Consider the following 21,795-nt stretch of genomic DNA (forward strand, 5'->3'; position numbering starts at 1 on the left):
GGGGAAGGACAACCCGGTGGCAGATTGCCTTTCCCGGGCCGCCGCCCACGCAGTCCACCTCGGCATCGACTATGCCCGGATGGCAGCGGACCAGGCCGCTGACCCCGACGTCCAGGCCTTGCGGACCGCCGTCACGGGCCTCCGCGTCACCAAGGTGCCGTTCGACGGCGCGGGCGCGGCCCTCTTGTGTGACGTCTCCCTCGGGCGTCCTCGCCCCATTGTGCCCGCGGGCTGGCAGCGCCAGGTGTTTGACGCCATCCACGGCCTGTCCCACCCGGGCGCGAGGGCCTCCCAAAGGCTGATCGCCGACAAGTTCGTCTGGCATGGCCTCCGGAAGGCCGTCCGCGGCTGGGCCAGGACATGCCTCGCGTGCCAGCGCGCCAAGGTGCACCGGCACACCCAGGCCCCGTTGGCCCCGTTCACGGTGCCGGAACGCCAGTTTGACCACGTCCACGTGGACCTGGTGGGACCTCTGCCCCCCTCGCGGGGTTTCACCCACGTCCTCACCATGGTGGACCGCACCACCCGGTGGCCGGAGGCCGTGCCCTTGGCGTCGACAACGGCGGCCGATGTCGCGCAGGCTTTCATCGCCACCTGGGTCGCCCGGTTCGGCGCCCCCTCAGACATCTCATCCGACCGCGGCCCCCAGTTCACCTCGGAGCTCTGGGGGGCGGTTGCGCAGGGGCTCGGGGTCCGGCTGCACCGAACCACGGCCTACCACCCCCAGGCTAACGGCCTGTGTGAGCGATTTCACCGCTCATTGAAGGCCGCGCTCCGGGCCACCCTCCACGACGGCGGCTGGGTTGACAGGCTCCCCTGGGTCCTGCTGGGCCTCCGTACGGCGCCCAAGGAGGACCTGCGCACATCCGCGGCGGAGTTGGTCTTCGGGCAACCGCTGCGGGTGCCGTGCGAGTTCCTCCCCGACTCCACGGCACCATGGTCCGCGGCACAGCAGCGCTCCGCTCTGCAAGAGACCGCCCAGAGGTTCGCCCCGGTGCCAACGGCATGCCACGGGCACCCACCGACGCACGTCGCCCCGGAGCTTCGCACGGCGGAGTACGTCTTCGTCCGCCACGATGCCCATCGGACACCACTGCGGCCCCCGTACGACGGGCCTTTCCGCGTGCTGGAGACCGGGGCGAAGCACTTCACCCTGGACATCGGCGGTACTCCTGACCGCGTTTCGGTAGACCGCCTCAAGCCGGCCCACCTCGATGTGGACCATCCACCGCCAGTGGCCCGACCCCCACGTCGGGGCCGCCCTCCTGCGGGCGGACCCCCGGCACCGCCCAGCCCCGCCGCCACGGCGCCCCCCGGGCCTGCACCCATCCCAGGGGCAGCCAGGGGCATCCCACCTGGTATCCCTGCACCCCGGACGCCGCCGATCGCCAGGGGGCGCTTCGGCCGGGTCATTCGTCTGCCCCGCAAACTGGCCCTCCAGGTGCGCGGGAATTCTGGGGGGGCGCGTGTGGCGGACACAAAAGCCCACTGGCGTGGTGACATCATTCCACGCACCAAGTGGGCGGTGGCCACGCCCGAGAGGTAGGCGTGGCCTCATGTGATACACCGGGCGACCAGCCCGGAGGAGTTCAGTGTTACAGTGTAGTCTTACAATAAAGACGTTTATATGTTACCGCTTGTCCGCTTCCTCCTTGCTCACAAGCAGCGCGCGTAACGCCGCGCTTTAATATAACTGTATTACATAATACATGATATTGCAAGTCCTTTGAAGTTATAGGTTGTTATAGGAAGTTATAGGTAGTATCAGATTGAACTATAAGTCCTATACCCAGGATCTACGCGGTCTATACCGTTCAGGAATATGCTTTTGCAGATCTTCATCACTGTCCTGAGTGTCATTTTTGCAAAGGTGTCTACGCAAATGTAAACATTAATTTTTGGATTCCTCATGCTCTGAATATTCCAAAAATGTATAGTTTTGCTAATCTACCAAAATTTTGAACGAAAAAACATAGTGAACCTGACTATACTGTATCAACTCTTTTGGAGTTTTCTAGTTGTTTTACGATATATGGAACAAAGACCCGATCAGCATACTCATCAAATGTCACAATGTTGGTAGTGGGGAGCAAGTGCACCACAGCAGCTCCATCAAGAAGCTTCATGTCAATGCAATCAAGAGGATCATTTTAGGTGTCTTTGGCCAGAATGTTCATCAGATCAGATTTCTTTCCTAAGCACAATTTTCCATCATCAGATAGTGATGGGGGAAAGGATGGTTCTCATGGCTGAAGAATGTACTCATGTCACTAACCATGTGCTGCTTCACGATGTACAGGTGAGAGAACAGAACAACATCATCCTTGAGTAGGGAGATCTTTTCCACTTATTTGGTCTTGGCTTTTGGCCGTGGACAACTGAAGAGAGGAAGGGCATTCTTCTTAATCGCCTCATGAATGGAGAATGTGCGATCAATAATAACTTCTTTGAAATATTTGGCATACTGATCATTTCCTAGACTATGTACTGTTCGCACTGTGTTCACCACAGATTCATCCAAAACATTCCATGTGTCTAGTGCCAGTAACTCATCACTGTCATCAAGGAAAGGGTTTCCCAGCTCATTGATGACCTGAACCAGACTCACAGCCTGCTCCTTGAAACTTCTCTGTTTGGAAAATCCCTCTTCATGATGATAACCACAATCTGAGTCTTTATCTTTTGGAAGGTAGTCCTCTTCAAACTCCTTCAGTAGTAACCTTGCTTGTTCAGGCCCTGAGACCATCCATTTCCTGAAGGCTGAAGGATTTCCTAGACCATGGGTTCCCAATCAGTGGGCCACAGCACGTTTTCCAGGTGGGCCACAGAGACTGCCCAATATTTGCCCAAATAATATAATCTTTTCATGCACAAGGCCTAAAACAAGAGTCCAATTCTGTGTGTGTTGGTGGTGGCCAGTGGTAGCCACCCACTATTCCCTGCATATTTTTTTAGTCTTGTTTTTTTATATTTTTCCTTTTTTTTCCCCCCCAGAAACCCTTCTGAAATGACAAAACGAGGATATGATGAGCAATACATAAAGTTTGGATTCACATCCTTACATGATCGTGGAGAATTAAAGGGACAATGCGTCCTGTGCTAGAAAGTTCTCGGAAATCAATCTTTGCGGCCATCGAAGGTGAAGCTCCATTTGGAGAAGATTCATCCACATCATCAACATAAGGATGTGGACTTCTTCAAGCGAATGGAAGAGAACGTGAAGCGCCAGCTCTTGGATAAAAGTGGAACATTATTTCAGCAAAACAAGCGTCTTACGGAGGCTTCTTATGCCGTCAGCCTCCTCATTGCGCAACAGAAGAAACCTCACACAGTCGGAGAGACTCTGATCAAGCCATGTGCTCTGAAGATGGCTAGGATTCTGCTTGGAGAAGAAGCTGAAAAAAAGTTCAACAAAACCTCTCTGTCAAATAATACGGTTCAAAGGAGGATTGCTGACTTGTCTAGCGACATAAAAGAACAGATGATTGCTGAAATCAAAGATGCTGCATTTGGATTGTTCTCAATTCAGTTGGATGAATCCACAAATGTTTCATCCTGTTCCCAGCTTCTTGCCTTCATTCGGTATGTGAAGGGTGATTCCATCAAGGAAGAATTCTTATTCTGCCGTTCTCTCAAAAGAAATACCAAAGCTGTGGTTGTGATGGAAAAAGTAACAGAGTTCTTTGACCATGAGGAACTGAACTGGCACAATCTCTGTGGAGTGTGCACCGATGGCGCCCCAGCTATGCTGGGAGCAAAAAGTGGCTTCCAAGGGCTTGTTCGAAATCTATCTCCAGACATCATTTCTGTTCATTGTCTGATTCATTGGCAAGCTCTTGCTTCAAAAACCCTTCCATCTCATCTTCAGGATGTTCTTGAACAAGTCATCAAAATTGTGAACTAGTGAAAAGCAGTGCTTTGAATTCCCGACTGTTCAAGCAATTGTCAACAGAAATGGATTCAGAGCATAAGAACCTGCTTTACTACACCAAGGTGCGTTGGCTATCAAAAGGAAATGTTGTGGCACGAGTGTTTGAACTCCGAGAAGAGATGCAGAGTTTCCTACAGATGCAAGAAAAGCACAAACTTGAAGTTTCCTTCCATGAAAAGCTGTGGGTCTTTCACCTCGCATACCTTGTAGATATTTTTGATCAACTGAACAGACTGAATCTAAAGCTGCAAGGAAAGGGAACAACTATCATTCAGTTCATTGACACTTTCAGTGCATTTATGCAGAAGCTTGAAAACTGGAAACGAAAGGCTGAGGAAGGGAACTTTACCATGTTCGAATCTCTTTCAGAAGTCACTATTAACGAGCCGTTGGATCCTGGCATTGCAAAGGATGTTGTGACACACCTCATCTGTCTCCGAGAAGAATTTCTGCAGTACTTTCCAGAAATTTGGAGAGAAGGACTGGCGCTCATGAGGAATCCTTTTCTTGTTAAAGTCAGTGACGTCTAGGATGACCTGCAAGATGAACTGATTGAATTTCAAAATGATTCTGGATGCAGAGATGTCTTTGAAGCTTCCTCTATCTCTGAGTTTTGGCCAAAAATGATGGGAATCTACCCCAACATTGCAAAGGAATGCCTTTGGAAACTCTTGCCCTTTGCAACAACTTATCTTTGTGAATCAGGTTTCTCAAAGTTGGTGCACCTGAAGACAAAGGCTCGGAACCGCCTTAAATGTGAGTCAGATCTTAGATGTGCGCTTTCCACAACAGAACCTAGGATTTAGAAACTGGTGCAGAAAATTCAGGAGAACATCTCTCATTAAAGTAGCTTTACGTTAAACTGCTTTTAGTTTTTTTTTCAATTGGCAGATACTGCAATGTTTTGTGTTACAGCCCACAAGCAAAGCACCCTGGAGATGAGTTTTCAAATATTTTTTATTTTCCTGGTTATTATTGCAATGTGTTAATAGAGTTTCATTTCTTAATTTAAAATAAATATTTGTTTTTTATGGAAAAGCCTTGAAGTCTGAAGTGTTCATTTGCCTTTTCAATTGATTTTCTTGATGTTCTGTTATAAAAAAAATTCGCAAGACCCTTTGTCACAAATAAATTTGCTTTACTTCACTCGCATTAATTCATTTCACAAAGAAATTGTTCAAATGAGAAATATTGTTCCATTAAACACTCTAAAAGTCTAAATTGAATTAAGTTGCAGTTCTTATTGACATTTCTTTGGTTTCAAAAAAATGCTATGATTCCCACTGGACCATGACATGTCAGGTCAAAAGCCAGTTGGGCCACATAGGGAAAAGAGTTGGGAAACACGGTCCTAGACTATGTACTGCACCCCCAATAAATTTTCAGTCAGACCGACTGCACCTCCAGAACCCTTGACCGCTTCATTAGTTTTGTTCATGGGCTTGGTCGATTGGGATGGTCGAGAATCTGTTGGTGGTTTTGTGGATGACCCAGTGACTGTGCTCCTCAAACTCTTTGAGAATGGGTGCTGGCAGACTCTCCATGTCTCGGATGTGTATTGGAATCCACCATGCATAATTGTGGTGGTTTAGAGCGAAGAACCATGGAACCAAGCTTTTGAGGCTTTCAACATACAGAGGAAAATTCCCGTCACGGTGTGATCTGATGAAGATGAGTCCCAGGAGTTCCATGTTGAGAACTGTATCCCAGTACTGGAATGTTGGACTCTTCTGTACCATCCTGCCTCCATGCATCCTTGGCTTCATCACGGTGTGTTCCCTCAGTGGGCAGAAAAGCATCCTCCTGGAGCTTTGCAAGTGCCAAAGCAGTCACCTGGTGAGTGTGCCTTGTTCTGTTCAGATGTGAGGCCTTCAGAAACGAGTTAGCGGTGCCTGATGATGCAATGGCAGCTTGTGTCAGCGCATTGGTCCATCCGGATCCCTCCAAGTAGTCACCATACGTTTTCCACATTGCCATCTCTATGTGCAGGCCACCAAACATTGCTATGAACTTATCCTCTCCGTGTGTCAGGCCAGTTCCACTGAGTGAACTTGGCAAGAACAAGGAGCGGTGCATCAAAGGCTATAACTGGTATCTGTCCAAGATTGAGTAATTATGTAGCCCAATGCAGCACATTAATTCCATGCTTGATCGTAGCTGCAGTAGCTGCCTTCTCATAGAAAATGGGCAAGAGCTGTGTAAGGGTGGTGTGCTGATCTGCTGATGCATCTTGCATGGAGGCATGGAATGCTGACCAGGTAATAGTGTCACCTTTTTCAACTTCATCTTTCTCCATCTGTTGTCTAGCATGATCCAGCCAGCTCTTCTCCTTCAATTGTGCACCTACCAGTTGTCCGTCTTTTTGTGCTGATACATTTGAGAGTTGGCAGACGGACACTTTTGCTGTCTTCAAAGCCACAGCTGGCACTGTGGTGAAGCTGTCTGGCAACTGGTGATTCTTCTTGGTATCAGCCAAAGGCAGTCTGATGTCATTCTGCTTCTCTCCCAAATTAGACAAAGTGGGAAACTGAAACAGACTGATGCCTATGCCATGAAATGACCCTTTAGCAGTTGTACTTGAAGGATTGTGCTCCAAGTTGTCAAGCGCACCAACAGTAAACAGTCCACGTCACAACTGAGCAAGAACCACAGCTCCTTTGTCCTGAAAGTTCTCACAGACAGCAGTCGCAAGCTGGCTCTCAAGCTTAAGAACTCTGTCATAGCTTACACTGAGACCCAAGTCATACAGCTGTGTGATGATCTTTTTCGACCTGGTCTCTGTGTGAATCTTCATTCTGATGTACAGCAGAACTTGTCCCTGCTTTTATGCATTGAGTGGGCATTTCAGAAGCTCTGTAGTCTTTTCTTGACAGATCAAGCACATGTTCCAATCCATCATGCTAGTCAACCTGAAAATAAATGAAATGATTAATTTCTTATGAAACAATCATCCTATAAAACATGTCACTTAACTTCTCCATCTGTTTTACTTCTTTTTCTTTCCTCTTTGTTGATGAAACTGTTCCGCCTGAAAAGAAAACTGAAAATAACCAAGCCTTGTTTTATTTTTGACCAGATAACCAATCTGACACTATCCTAAATGGTGTAGTTGTATTCCCTGACCCTGAAAATGTTTGTTTGGACACCAATATTATGATCCTAAGTGGCTTAGAAGCTGAGATATTGATAGATATAAGTTTTTACATGGTGGCCATTTTGAAAATCCAACATGGCCGCCAAAATGTATTCGGAGGAAGTGGTTCCTACCAAAAATGGAAAGTTAAAGCTATGGGTAGCATGTGGGGAAAATTTAGTGCTTTTGTCCAGAACATCCACATCTATTTGCTAAGCTTCTTGACTAGCATGGCTATGTTGACCTCACGACTAGTAATACGTAATACATTAATGGGCCCAATTATTCCCACCTTCTTGTGGGGTTGGCCAAGGAAAGGTTTTGACCTAAGTCTTTCACGAACAGGCTGGCTAAGCATAACGATGATTGTAATCGTGATTCAATGCCCTGCCTGTAAGGCACGATTTCACCAGTTTATCATCAGGCCGAGATTTGAACCCAGACTAGACAGCATCTATCTATAATTCCAGTAATCTCTGTCTGTACGTTTGTACGTTTGTACGTTTGTCTGTCTGTGACCGCTGTTTCTCGACAACCACGGGTCCGATATACTTTTAACTTGCCAGGTATATTGCTGGGGACCCGAGGATGTGCCTTTTCAAGGTTTCATATTAATCGGACAATTACTTACCGAGCTATGTCCAAAAAACGATTCAACCAATCAGAGAGCAGCGAACGATCGCGTGTGCCGGCGTTGCGAATGGACCAAACCATTCCATGTAAATAGAGGGGGGGGTTCTGTGGTCGTTGCGAATGGACGAAACCATTTCATGTAAATAGAGGGGGGGGGGATTGTCACTGTACTCGCAAGCCGTTCGCCGTTCGCTTTGGCGTTGCGAATGGACCAAACCATTTCATGTAAATAGAGGGGGGGGGGATATAATTTTAGATAGATATTTAGTACGGGCATATATATAGTACGGGCATGCCCTAGTACAGGTAAATGCACTACTTCTACGCCATCCTCTGCACCATCAGACGATGTTAACCTCCTCAGAAAATGCATAATGTTTATTCCTCTGGTCTCCCACACAACGCAGAGATTTTATTTAACAAATCAGTTGATAGACAGATACCCAAATGCATGAACAACCATCTGATCAACCCTTTAGCTGTTGAGGTGACTTAAATCTGTGTCAAATTTCAGCAAACACACACTGCCTGGCACACAAACACAATGCTTACATTAAAACAAACAGGCAAAGGGTTAATAAATAAAAAATATTTTAATATCACATGACCGACAGTTCATTAAACAAGCCGGGCCAATTACAGAGCCATGCTTTTCACCCACTGCTTGATTTAGGCAACAAACCAATCGGTACCTCCCATCTGCCAGTAGACAGCAGCGTGGAAAATGTCTGTCTTCCACGCCGATGCAGTGCAGACTAATTGCTGTATTATGCGCCAAACCAGTGCAGACCAATCGCTGTCTTCCCCGCCAAAGCAGTGTGGATCAAGAGCTGTCTTCTGTGTCGTGGCTTGGACCAATGGCTGTCCAGGCGGAAGCAGCATGGACCAATCATTATCTTCCCCACCAAAGCAGCATGGATCAAGATCTTCCGTATGTGTTGAAGGGGCACGAACCAATGGCTGTCCATTTAGAAGTAGCATGGACCAATGGCTGTCCATTTAGAAGTAGCATGGACCAATGGCTGTTCTCAGCGCCGAAGCAATGTACCGATGGCGGCTATGGGGAGAGGAAATCTTCTCCCTGTTGGTGGCAGGAATGTGCTGCATCGTCCCCATCTTTGCTCAGCTGTGCTCTGTTCACGGAAGAGAACAAATGCACAAGACGCTTTAACCTTGCTATTTATAAATCGGACAATGCCAGTCTCCTCATGGGCCAATATACCTTATCCTTAACACAAGAATACAGGATTACTTTCTCTGGCTACATGAATATCTATCTATAATTCCAGCAATCTCTGTGTGTCTGTCTGTGTGTCTGTGTGTTTGTCTGTGACCGCTGTTTCTCGACAACCACGGGTCCGATATACTTGAAACTTGCCAGGTATATTGCTGGGGACCCGAGGATGTGCCTTTTCAAGGTTTGAAATTAATCGGACAAGTACCTACCGAGCTATGTCCAAAAAACGCTTCAACCAATCAGAGAGCAGCGAGCTATCACGTGTGCCGAACCGTTAATGCAATGCAAGCGTTAATGCGTTAATGCAAGGCTTTTCTTTTTTCCCCTCTTCTCTTTCTACTTTTCCTTGCGATTAAATTGCAAACAGCCAAAATACGTTGGCGCTAATTGAATAATTGGCCATTAACACTAAAATAATCGTAACTGCGATATGCCAACTTCCGGACAGTGCAGCCTTCCATGTTGTTGTTGTTTGCAGCAGCTGTTTGCAGCAAGGCAAGGCTTTTCTTTTTTTCCCTCTTCTCTTTCTACTTTTCCTTGCGATTAAATTGCAAAAAGCCAAAATACGTTGGCGATAATTGAATAAATGGGCATTAATAGATAGATAGATAGATATGCGATATGCGAACTTCCGGACAGTGTGCGCGTTACGAGCTGACCGCCATTACGGTACGTAATTCGATTTCTTATGCGCATTATTTCTCCCAATTCAGTCAGAGCGAAGGGCGGAAGCGAAGAGCGTTGTTATTTTTTGTTTACGGGCGTACGGGCGGGGTAGAGCGTACGGGTAGCGTTTTTTTTTTTTTTGGGCAAGGAACGGGCACCCACGTACGGGCAATGCCCTAGTAATAATAATAATAATAATAATAAAGGAGTCTTATATAGCCCCATCAAGCAGAGTAAACTACCCTCATGGCGCTTTACATTATCATGCGAACACACACACACCGCATACACACACACAGACACACCTTCACTCTTGCCCTATTCCTCTCCCTCCCCATTCAAAACCCACAGATGTGTACACCCCCTCCTCCTCCCCTCCCTCCCCCGCACATGTGCACAGACATACTCTCGATCTCTGTCCCACCTCAAACCAAAGGGAAAACAGGACTTAGACTTTGAAAGACTTGTGAAAATATACATGAATATAAGGCCTAATCTAACTACTGTCCTCTTCCCCACAAACATAACAATATTATATCCATATAAATAACATGATTGGGTCTGTCCCTTTGTCTGCCATGATTGATATCTCCTCTCTCACTGCTTCACACATCCTCACAAAACTTAGGAGGCATAAATAGAACTAGATGGCTCATTGCAGCTAATGCCTGCAATTCTACTCCCATTAATTTATCTACCCAGCAACCCCTTCTCTCATCCCCTCTACCTCTTAACATGTTTCCCTCAAAGCCTTCATCTACTCCCATTTATTCTCCTTTTCCCACTGTCGTATTTACACTTTCACATACTTCCCCTCAACCCAATCACTCACTTCCGTCAATCCCTTCATCCACTCCCACTTTTCCCACCAGGATAGCGCTACATGATACACTCCCACTATTCAGCCTTGAGAACTCAGGATAATTACATCCAAAAAAACTGCATTTATACAAATTAATCATCCCTTTATTTGGGCGGTGTGTTGGCCAGATCACTGCCTTGATCGCTCCCATAAAAAAAAAAACCCAACCTATGCACATAAAAACAAAAATAGGCCTACTGCTCATGTGCATACATAATACATCGTGGTTCGGATGATTCAAATTGTGAATATTGGACTTCCAAACGCATCTTGGCCTTACCAGGAAACCAACATGGTGGACGCATTCATTTTATTCCTGACTATTGTGGGTGGAGTCAAGCCAGCTCTCCAGCCAATGGGTTTGAAGGCTTCATATGCATGCAGCTTCATTACATTTCAAAAATACAAGATGTATTACAATTTTGCTTGTGGCATCAAAAATTAACTTGCAAATTTTTATTCTGTTCGAGCCAATCAAACGCAGACTTTTATCAAAGTGCTCCTAATGGTGGATGATGTCACAGCATTCCAGTGTGGTGCTGCAAGCCTAACTTTGATGGATTTGTTGTTGTGTCCAGTCATTCCTTTCGTAATGGCACAAGTTAAAAGGTAACAATATAAAGGGCCATTTTCAAAATTAAGTTCAGTCAAGGTCCCATTCCCCCCTAGAGATAGCTAAATTTCCCCCCTGGGAGGGAATTCCCCACAGTTTGGGAACCAGTACATTATGGGGTTATTGTTGCTGTTGTTCTATAGCTGTAATGATCTAGCAAGTTCCATTCCCATCCTATTACCGATCCTTGATGTGTATATCGACCAAGTTATAATAGTGGGGATATCAAACTGAGGACGTAGGCCCCTAACCTCAAATCTTGTTTTTGTTCTTTGCACATGTTAGGTTCTTGAGAGTACTGTGGTAAGCAGCTTATTACTGATAGTTGTTGCCTCTGTCCAACTGTGTGCTTATTCCTCAAAACAGTGCTTTCCTGCCTCTGTATCAATCCCCCCTTCCCCAGCTCCCCCCCACCAGATGTGCAAGTAGACCCTTGACCCCAAGTTGAACCAAGCCTAAGTCATTGATTGTTGATTGTCATTACTGCTGGTTTGTTCTTGAGAGCCGTGGGATCAGGCGTTGTAATGGGCCGCTTGTTAATGTCGGTCAACTTTCTCTAGTTGTTGATTGCCGTGTGTTGTTGCTGTAGTGTGCGCTCCGGTAATTTCATTGCACTCTGAATGTTGTAACTTTTTTTTTTTTTACCTCCGCCACCAAAGGTGGATGGAGGTTATGTGTTCACCCCTGTCTGTCCGTTTGTCTGTCCGTTTGTGAACAAAATATCTAAAAAATTTGTGGACGGAATCGGCCGAAATTTGGCAGAGATGTAGCGTATGTCACAAGGACAAAATGATTATATTTTGGATTCGGATCCGGCTACTAGAATTTGGTAAGTGATTCTTTACCATTGGGAGAAAGGGCCAAAAACGATGATATAGCAGGATATATCAAAACGTTGTGGACAGATTTGGACGAAACTTGCTGGACCGTTTGGATGTCTGACTAGGACGATTCGATTCGACTTTGGTGAAGATCTGAATATGGATTCGGATACGGTAATTATTTGATTTTTAAAGTGATTCTTCACCATTGGGAGATAGGGCCAAAAACTATACATTGCAGGATATCTCAAAAAGATATGGACGGATTTGGACGAAACGTGTTGGACAGGTTGTGTGTGTGACGAGGAAGAATCGATTCAATTTTGGGGAAGATCTGGATCCAGCTTGTAGAATATTTAAAGTGATTCTTCACCATTGAGTGATATGGCCAACCAGACGGAGGTGTACTCTCTACTGAGTGCTGTTCTAGCTCTTCTTGTAATTGACTTGTTTCACTAAAGAACATTAATATTAATTTCATCAATTTAATTGCCCTCCTCCATGGAGTTCGTAAATACACAGTACTGTAGCGGCTACCACTGGGTTTTCACAATCGCCTTGCACCTATCAAGGACGCGGAGCGATCACCATGCCGGGCTCGTCCAGGATGCCCGGACAGGCTCGCCCTCAACTTGCCAGGCCGCAGCCAGGACGCTGGGCCACGCCCCCTCTCGCCTTTCCTGGACAAACGCTCCGGGATAATATGTATATATATTGCTGCCCGATAAACGGGCTTTTCAGAGTGCCTGAGTGTTTGGTTTGATTAAAGCAACTCGGATGAATTCCAGCTTTTTGTCGCGTCCATTCTTCCGATCGACGTGGGAGCCCCAGCTCCTTCATTGGTGACCTACCGACATGGACACGGCAGTCGCCCTTAAACTGCCTACCTTCTGGGAGGCTCACGCGGCGGTTTGGTTCGCACAGGCGGATTCCCTGTTCGCCCTGCGAGGCATCACGGCCGACGACACCCGCTTCCACCATGTGGTAGCAGCGCTCGGTTCGGCCACCGCGGCCCGCGCCCTGAGCCTCCTCGAGAGCCCGCCAGCCGCTGACAAATACGGCGCGATTAAGAAGCTTCTCCTCGACGCTTTCGCCCTCCCATCGGCGGAGCGCGCACGGCGCCTGCTCGACCTGCCCGAGCTCGGCGACACGCGCCCTTCCGAGCGAATGGACTACATGCTTTCACTGCTCGGCGAGCACTCTCCGGCATTCCTGTTCCGGGAGCTGTTCCTCCGTCAGCTGCCTAACCCGGTACGCCTCGCCCTGGCAAGCACGACGATCACAGATCCCCGGGCCCTTGCCAGAGAAGCCGACAAGATCTCCGCCGCAGGACAGCGCATCGCAGCGGCGACATGGGACCCACCACCGTCCGACGCAACACCCATGGCGCCCGAGCACCCGGCACGGTCGACGACCGAACTGCCGACGCAATTGGCGGCCGCTACACCGAGCCGACCACCTCCAGCACGACGACCGGGGCCTCCACCTGACCAAGCGTGGTGTTACTATCATGCCAGGTTCGGACAGAAGGCCCGGACATGCCGACCCCCATGCACCTTCGGCAGGCCGGGAAACGGCCGGGCCGGCGTTCATTACCAGCCATGAGCGCCGGCCACACGGGCAACTTACTGTTCATCACGGATAAAGCGTCTGGACGGCGCTTCCTGTGCGACACCGGCGCCCAACTGAGCGTCATACCCGCCTCTGACCAGGACAGGCAATCCGCGGTTTGCGGCCCCTCCTTGGTTGCGGCCAACGGATCGACCATCCGCACCTTCGGCCCGCGCAACGTCACCCTCTGCTTCGGCGGCCAACGCTTTGCTTGGACGTTTGTAACCGCAAACGTGCCCATGGCTCTGCTAGGCGCCGACTTCCTCTGCGCACTCGGACTGCTGGTGGACGTCCAACGGCGTCGTTTAATCAACGCCGAAACCTTCAGCTCCCTGGTATGCACATTGAGCAGCTCCGCGCCGACCGAGCTGGCATGCGCCGTCCCGGCGGCGAATGAGTTTGCTCGCCTGCTCACGGAGTTCCCGGCCCTCACGCGGCCGACGTTTTCGGCCGTCGCAGTACGGCATGGGATCGAGCACCACATACCAACCACGGGCCCGCCGGTCTACGCCAGGGCCCGCCGCCTCGACCCAGCCAAGCTCGCCGTGGCGAAGGCCGAATTCGACGCGTTGGAGCACCTCAGCATCGTGCGGCGCTCCGATAGCGCGTGGGCCTCGCCACTGCACATCGTGCCAAAGCCGGGGGGTGGATGGCGCCCGTGTGGCGACTACCGCCGTCTCAATGACGCTACCACCCCCGACAGGTACCCGATCCCGCATATCCAAGACTTCTCCGCCCGTCTGGCGGGACGGGTCATTTTTTCGAAAATTGATCTCATACGGGGATATCACCAGGTACCTGTCAGGGCGGCCGACGTCCCTAAAACGGCAGTCATCACGCCGTTCGGCTTATTCGAATTCTTGCGGATGCCGTTTGGTCTCAAGAACGCGGCTCAGGCGTTCCAGCGCTTGATGGACGGCGTGCTGCGCGACCTGCCGTTCCTTTTCATTTACCTGGACGACATCCTCGTCGCCAGCACGTCCCGGGCCGAGCACCTCCTCCACCTCCGAACACTGTTCGGGCGCCTCAGCGAGCACGGCCTCATCGTCAACCCGGCCAAATGCCACTTCGGCACGACGGCCGTTGATTTTTTGGGCCACCACATCACCAAGAACGGGGCCGTGCCGCTGCCAACCAAGGTCGAGGCCATCACCACGTTCCCGCGTCCCCGCACCATAAAGGCCCTGCAGGAATTCCTGGGAATGGTGAATTTTTATCACCGCTTCGTGCCCCGCGCTGCTCAACTCATGTGGCCCCTCTACGAAGCCCTCCGGGGCAAGCCGGCCAAGCACGACATCGCCTGGTCCGCAGCAATGGATGCGGCCTTCCAAAGCTCAAAGCGGGCCCTCGCCGACGCAACACTGCTCGCTCACCCGGTGCTCAACGCTCCCATCGCCCTCACCACGGATCCCTCCGACTACGTGGTGGGCGCCGTACATGAGCAATGGGTGAACGGGGTTTGGCAGCCACTCGCTTTTTTCAGCCGGCAGCTCCGGCCGAACGAGCTCAAATACAGCACGTTTGACCGGGAGCTCCTCGGTCTACACCTGGCCGTCCGCCATTTCTGCCACCTCCTGGAGGGCCGACCTTTCACGGCGTTCGTCGACCACAAGCCGTTGGTTTACGCCATGGCCAAGGTCACGGAGCCGTGGTCGGCCCGCCAACAGCGCCACCTCTCCGCCATGTCGGAGTTTACCACGGACATCCGGCACGTCGCCGGCAAAAACAACGCCGTGGCCGACTGTCTTTCCCGGGCCAGCGCGAACGCGGTCCACCTGGGCGTGGACTTTGCGCTTATGGCGGCGGACCAAACCACCGACACCACGGTGCAAGCCCTCCGGGCGGCGGACACGGGCCTCCGCCTGGCCGACATCCCCTTCGCGGACACTGTCCTGCTCTGCGACGTCTCCCAAGGCCATCCTCGCCCCATCGTGCCCGTCACCTGGCAATGCCGCATCTTCGCCTCCCTCCACGGCCTTTCCCACCCGGGCCGGAAAGCTTCCCAAAAGCTGGTTTCGGCGCGATTCGTCTGGCACGGCCTTCGTCGGGACGTCCGCGATTGGACCAGCACCTGCACGGCCTGCCAACGGGCCAAGGTCCACCGACACACCCATGCCCCGCTGGCACCTTTCACCGTGCCCGAACGACGTTTCGACCACGTCAACGTGGATCTGGTGGGCCCCCTCCCCCCGTCACGGGGGTTCACACACCTGCTCACCATGGTGGACAGGACCACCAGGTGGCCGGAGGCCGTTCCCCTCGTCTCCACCACCACCGCCGACGTGGCGCAGGCTTTCATCGCCACCTGGGTCGCCCGCTTCGGCGCACCGGTGGACATCTCGTCAGACCGCGGACCACAGTTCACCTCCGAGCTGTGGGGCGCGGTCGCCCGCAACCTGGGGGTCAAGCTCCACCGTACTACGGCCTACCACCCCCAAGCAAACGGGTTGTACGAGCGATTCCACCGCTCCATGAAGGCCGCGCTCATGGCCGGCCTTCAAGACGGCGGTTGGGCCGACCGGCTGCGGTGGGTCCTTTTGGGCCTCCGCACGGCCCCCAAGGAGGACCTCCAGGCATCCACCGCCGAGCTTGTCTATGGCCAGGCGCTACGCATCCCGGGCGAATTCGTGCCCGACGCTACCAGTCCCTGGTCCGCAGCTCACCAGCGCTCGGACCTCCAGGAGGCCGCCCGACGGTTTGCCCCCGTGCCAACATCCCACCACGGTGACCCCCAGTCCTACGTCCCCCAGCACTTCGCACAGCAGAGTATGTTTTTGTGCATCACGACGCACATCGGGGGCCACTCCGGCCGCCGTACGACGGGCCCTTCCGGGTGCTGCGGCGGGACGACAAGTCGTTCGTCATCGTCATCGACATCGGCGGCAGGTCGGACCGGATTGCGGTGGACCGCCTCAAGCCGGCGCACGTGGACGTCGACCACCCACCACGGGTGGCCCTTCCGCTGCGGCGAGGCCGCCCCCCGTCCACGGTGCCCCCCCACTCGACCGCCCACCACCACACCGGACCCCCTCCCACGACCCGCCAGGGGTCGCTTCGGCCGGGTCATCAGGACCCCCCTCAAATTGACCTTGCCGATGCAAGTCGATTCTGGGGGGACGTGTGTAGCGGCTACCGCTGGGTTTTCACAATCGCCTTGCACCTATCAAGGACGCGGAGCGATCACCATGCCGGGCTCGTCCAGGACGGCCGGGCAGGCCCGCGCTCAACTTGCCAGGCCTCGGTCGGGACGCCCGGGCATGCCCGGGCAGGCTCGCCCTCAACTTGCCAGGCCGCAGCCAGGACGCTGGGCCACGCCCCCTCTCGCCTTTCCTGGGCAAACGCTCCGGGATAATATGTATATATATTGCTGCCCGATAAACGGGCTTTTCAGAGTGCCTGAGTGTTTGGTTTGATTAAAGCAACTCGGATGAATTCCAGCTTTTTGTCGCGTCCATTCTTACGATCGACGTGGGAGCCCCAGCTCCTTCAGTACTGTATTTAATCTCAACATATCTTGGTTTAATTAATCATTTCCTCATTTTATTGTTTCTCAGCAAATTGAATACAAGTTTCTCTGAGATCATGAACAAACTCTCAGAGCACCCAAAGAGTGGGAGGCTGCCATTGAGTGCGCATCTCTTGCTGCCGATGCAGCGAATTACACGTCTGCAGCTCCTCGTAGAGGTAACAGGAACATGAACAGCTTTGTGTTTGCGAAAAGGAAAAAGAGGGGAAGGTTAACTACATGAGGCCTTCGCTCTTCGGTGAAGTTGGTCTGCTCTGAGCCACTGGTTATGAATGCTGCGGTACTTTTATAGTAACAAGAGAAAAATGACCACAGTGTGGTCACCAGCTGCGACGTGTAGAATCATGAGGATATCCGTTGCAATATGCGCTACCAAATTCGACCAGTCATTAAATGATACGCACGCAGTAGCGTCCGAGTGTATGCGCATGCGCTATTCGATAATTGCACCTAATTTGTGTCAAGTTCTGTGAAACGAGATTGATATGAAAACATTCATGTTGTCTTTGTTGCTAAATTTATTCTGGTTTCTTCAAACAAATCGCGATTTTAGTCCGCGATGTTCTTACCTCATACCAACGCACGTCCGAGTGTATGCGCATGCGCTATTCAAAATGGCACCCCAACAACAAGAACAACGCGGTCCTCTCATAGAGCTGCTTGTCGCACCTAAAAAGGAAGCCCATGTAAACAACGTTTGGATTGCTGATCCCAATGACAATATTTTCTGGATAAATATTTGTGGTAGCAAATGTTACTTGCACTCATAGGTGTTTTCCTTTCTCGAGAAAAATATTTTCTCAATTGTACTGCAGACACTCGGCTGAAGAAGAAAGTTGAAAGTATGGATAAACAAACATTGAATTGCATTGTTTTGTTTTGACAGCGCATTTTAAAATACACTGAAGAAGATTCAGAGGAAAGGCATTTCAGCCAAGACGCTTTGGATGCACTTATAAAGGTTTGTGCCATTGCAAAAATGAAGAACCAGTCTTGCTCATTAAGTGGATAGGTCAAACAATGGAATAAATCAATGATGTGCAAATGTGATATTTCAATGCTTCGAATGATTGTTTGGCATGTGTACATGGAAAATCCAACAGGTACCACTAATGGTACTGTTGGGCAAATTTTTAGTACACATCCCTTTTCATAATTATTGCATATTTAGGCTAATTATTATTTTGACCTTTTTTTTTTTTTTTTTTCAATAATTTTTCATAAAAATTTACCTCGTTGTAAACATGGGGCCGAATTTATGAAAGGTGCTTAGCGAATGTCTTGTTAACACACGCCTAACCTTTAAACGCTGACAGAAACATGGTTGTACACGCACAGCTAAACACCCGTCTAAATAGAAATTTATGAAGGGAGATAAACAGACGATTAGTTGTCCGTGTCTTAACATCCAATTGGTCTGTGAAACACCGCACATATCTCAACATCCAATTGAAATGATGCACTTGCATAGAATCAAAGCACCACGGAGAATTGTTGGAGAAGATTCAATGCATTGCTCCTCATCGAAGCTTGATCCAGGTCATCTTGGACTAGATTCAGTTGCCAATGAAATGTTTGCTTCGAGAGTCTGTAACTCTGGCCAAATTTGATATTGTCATGCTTCTCCAGAGTATTGCAAGATTCTCGATGCACGTTGGTGAACTGCCCTATTTTTATCCTCTTCTGCCTCATCTTGAGCTAATTCAAGCACTCATAATGCATCTATATTCACTGCAACATGTAAACTACTCTACCAATTATAGGCCATGCAATGCTTGCGTCAACGCCTTCAACACACTCTTAAACTTGCCCTCGCCGACGTGTAAAAGTTTCTTTTTTTATTATTTAAATGCTTGTGATTATGTTTAGATCACCATTAGATAAACACTCTTCCATGATTGGGACTAACTTTGAATGGGTGATCAACAGATTAGAGATTCTACATGTGTGTAATAAGTGTGTAATAAGTGTGTGTAATAATGGGTCATAAGTCTTAAACACCTTTCATAAATTCTGGGCCCATGGAGTTTGGTATTGAATCAAAACTAATGGCATACAGAATTCAGAAATATCAAGCAGGTTCACCCTTCATCATTCAACTATGACGTGATGTTATTTAAGGTAATTTGACCGTCTTGGACTCGACTATCTAGGAATTTAGGAAAGAACCCAAATTCGACCGAATGTGATTGATTTCACAGGATTAGTATTATGGGGATCTATGTCGGGATATGGTGATGTATCTATGCATCTCTCTATGTAGGTGTGGCGTGGAAAAAAAATGTTGGTCGCACCCGCTATATACAAACCAAAAGTTGGAGTATCTTTTCGAAAAAGTCACTTAGTTGGGCTACATATGAGAACCTACCTGGTCTGGTCTGCTGTTTGATTGTCTAGGCAGGGATAATTTTTCAGTACTCCAGACCATGGAAAAAGGGAAAAAGCAAAAACCGAGATTGGTCAAAACCGGAAAATCTGCTTCTCATTCATCATCATCATCAACATCATCATCTTCAGACAGCAAGTTGCCTCTCTCAATGGCAATGACTCTCAAACCATCCGACAGTTTTAGTTGGTGCAGCAGCCTTTGCTTTCATAATTTTAATCGCTTGAAAGGATTCCCTGAAAAGTATACAAAACTGCATTGCTTTGTAAAGGAATAGGAAGGGATTCAAGGGTTGGGCGGGACTACAACTGTCAATCAGACTGTTGGGGGTGGGGCCGCTAGACACATTTACCCGAGGGCCAATCAGACCCATATGGGGGTGGTTAATGGTGGAATATTATCAGGAAGTTGGTGACAGCAACAACCCACACATATTTCTATAAAGTACATACTAGTCTATAGATCGGATCGTCTATAGAAATAGAAAGAAATATAGAAATGTATATTTATACCATAGAAAGATACTATAGAAATATAATTTATAGTAATATAAATTTATATAAAATAGAAATAGAAATATATACCATAGAAATAGTCTATAGAAAGTGTTAGATCGTCTATAAAGTATGTACAGTACAATGTACATTACAATGTGAGCATGTCGATAACGTTTGTACTACAACATTTGTAAATCTTTGTAAATCATTTGTAAAAAAAAACGAAAAAAAAAACGAAAGAAACAAGTAATAAAAAGGTTTTAAATAAATAGCCCGGAGTGGACTAACAGTCATCTCTTGAGGTTGTAGTTCAGACCTCTGCTGATTTGGAGGAACCACCCAAATTGGGGACCTCAAAATGTTCCACAGGTTTGGCGGGCGAGCCCCAAAACAGAGGGGGTAGTTTTGGGACTGACTGACGGACGGACGGACAGACGGACAGACATTCCTGTTTTATAGCATAGATGCTTGATTGTACCTATTTCTCTTTTCAAGGTTGTATAAATATTTAATTGTAAAACTACAAACGTTGATGTCTGTATTTACAGATGATTCGTCAGAGTAATGAAGATTTGAAGAAAATGAAGCAAACAGAAGAACTGGTGCATATTCAAAACAAGATTGACTTCAAAGATTTAAAGGTGAATTTAACTCCCTGTGCTCTCCACCATTCCTCTTCACTAAAGATCACAAAGTTGATGGACGATCTCTGCATTTACTTACACGAGTTTTCAATTCCATTGAAAGTGACTTCTAAAATGGAAGAGTTGTGGAAGACGCACGGATTTGTTTGTTTGGCAGTGCCTTCCTGTTGTTTCTCAATCACGGTACTTGATTAAGGAGGGAGAGCTGCATGTGCTGAAGAGTACATCAAAGGGAAACTTTAAGAATGCCATGAAAATGGGCCTCCAGAAGGGCATTTACATCTTCCTTTTTAATGACCTAATCCTACTCACCAAGAAAACGTAAGAAAAAGTTGTTATTTCAACTTTCCACTCACATTTTGAAGATGTGCTTGAAGTATGAAGTGGAGATTGATTGTAATTTTTAATGGCATAATAATTCCTGACTTTTATCATTGAACGATTCATTTATCTTGACATACTCTTGGTGTGCATTCCTTGTGTGTGCAGTGGCATGAAATACGAAGTTTTTGACTCTGCCTCTCGAGTCATGATTGAGATCCAAGAACTACCAGAGGGTGAAACTACAGCAGAAAATGCGTTTCAGCTCGTTCTACTGGAAAACCACAAACAGAAGCAGACGGAGCTTGCCCTTCAAGCCTCAAGTTTGTACGTGCCTTTTCATCCAGCACTTATTAATGGGAGATGGGGGAAGGTCGACGAATCAATCGAAGTGCAAAGGGCATGGGTAAATTCAGCCTTATACAATTTTTTTGATCCTTCCATTCCTTTTATTGGACAATGAAAAGGTTTAAAAAAAAAAAGTTTAAAAACAGGTTTCAAATTTGTGAAACAATATTCTGGCCAGAAATTGAGAAGCTTTCTGAGGCCGGATGTGTATTCACAATCGATCATTAAATTTGTGAAATGGTCTTGGTCTTTTGATTCGAAAATAACTTGCCGAAAACAAAGTTATTTTACAGTAATTAAAAGGGCAGTCGACCAAATGAAACAAATATGAAGTTTCCATTATTGTATAAAAAGTGTACCATATCAAGGCTATAGTATTTAAAGTTGATTTAACTCGATCTCTCACCATATTTGTTGAAATCCAGAGATTTCCCATGAAGATTATGTGGTTCCTGTGGCATCAAAACTATGAAATATGTATGCCTGGGAAAAGTACATTTTATTCTGCAAATTGCAACATATGTCCAGAGGAGAGTGGGGTTCTGTATGTAGAATAGTCTGTCAAA

At 48.4% G+C, this 21,795-nt stretch overlaps 1 protein-coding gene across 15 annotated transcripts in view; it reads left to right on the top strand.

The window, feature by feature from the left end:
• The window catches only part of LOC137425935 (uncharacterized), a 215,846-nt gene that overhangs the window by 177,294 nt on the left and 16,757 nt on the right, over positions 1 to 21,795 (top strand). For all 15 annotated transcript variants that reach the window (XM_078776203.1, XM_078776202.1, XM_078776211.1 and 12 more), the window contains 5 exons: positions 17,062 to 17,191; positions 17,920 to 17,994; positions 20,465 to 20,557; positions 20,718 to 20,881; positions 21,050 to 21,208. In XM_078776203.1, coding sequence (XP_078632329.1) covers positions 17,062 to 17,191; positions 17,920 to 17,994; positions 20,465 to 20,557; positions 20,718 to 20,881; positions 21,050 to 21,208 — 621 coding nt within the window. The remainder of the gene's footprint in view (positions 1 to 17,061; positions 17,192 to 17,919; positions 17,995 to 20,464; positions 20,558 to 20,717; positions 20,882 to 21,049; positions 21,209 to 21,795) is intronic.

This window comes from Myxine glutinosa, chromosome 4 (assembly GCF_964187855.1).
Source record: "Myxine glutinosa chromosome 4, kmMyxGlut1.1, whole genome shotgun sequence".
Lineage (NCBI taxonomy): Eukaryota > Metazoa > Chordata > Myxini > Myxiniformes > Myxinidae > Myxine > Myxine glutinosa.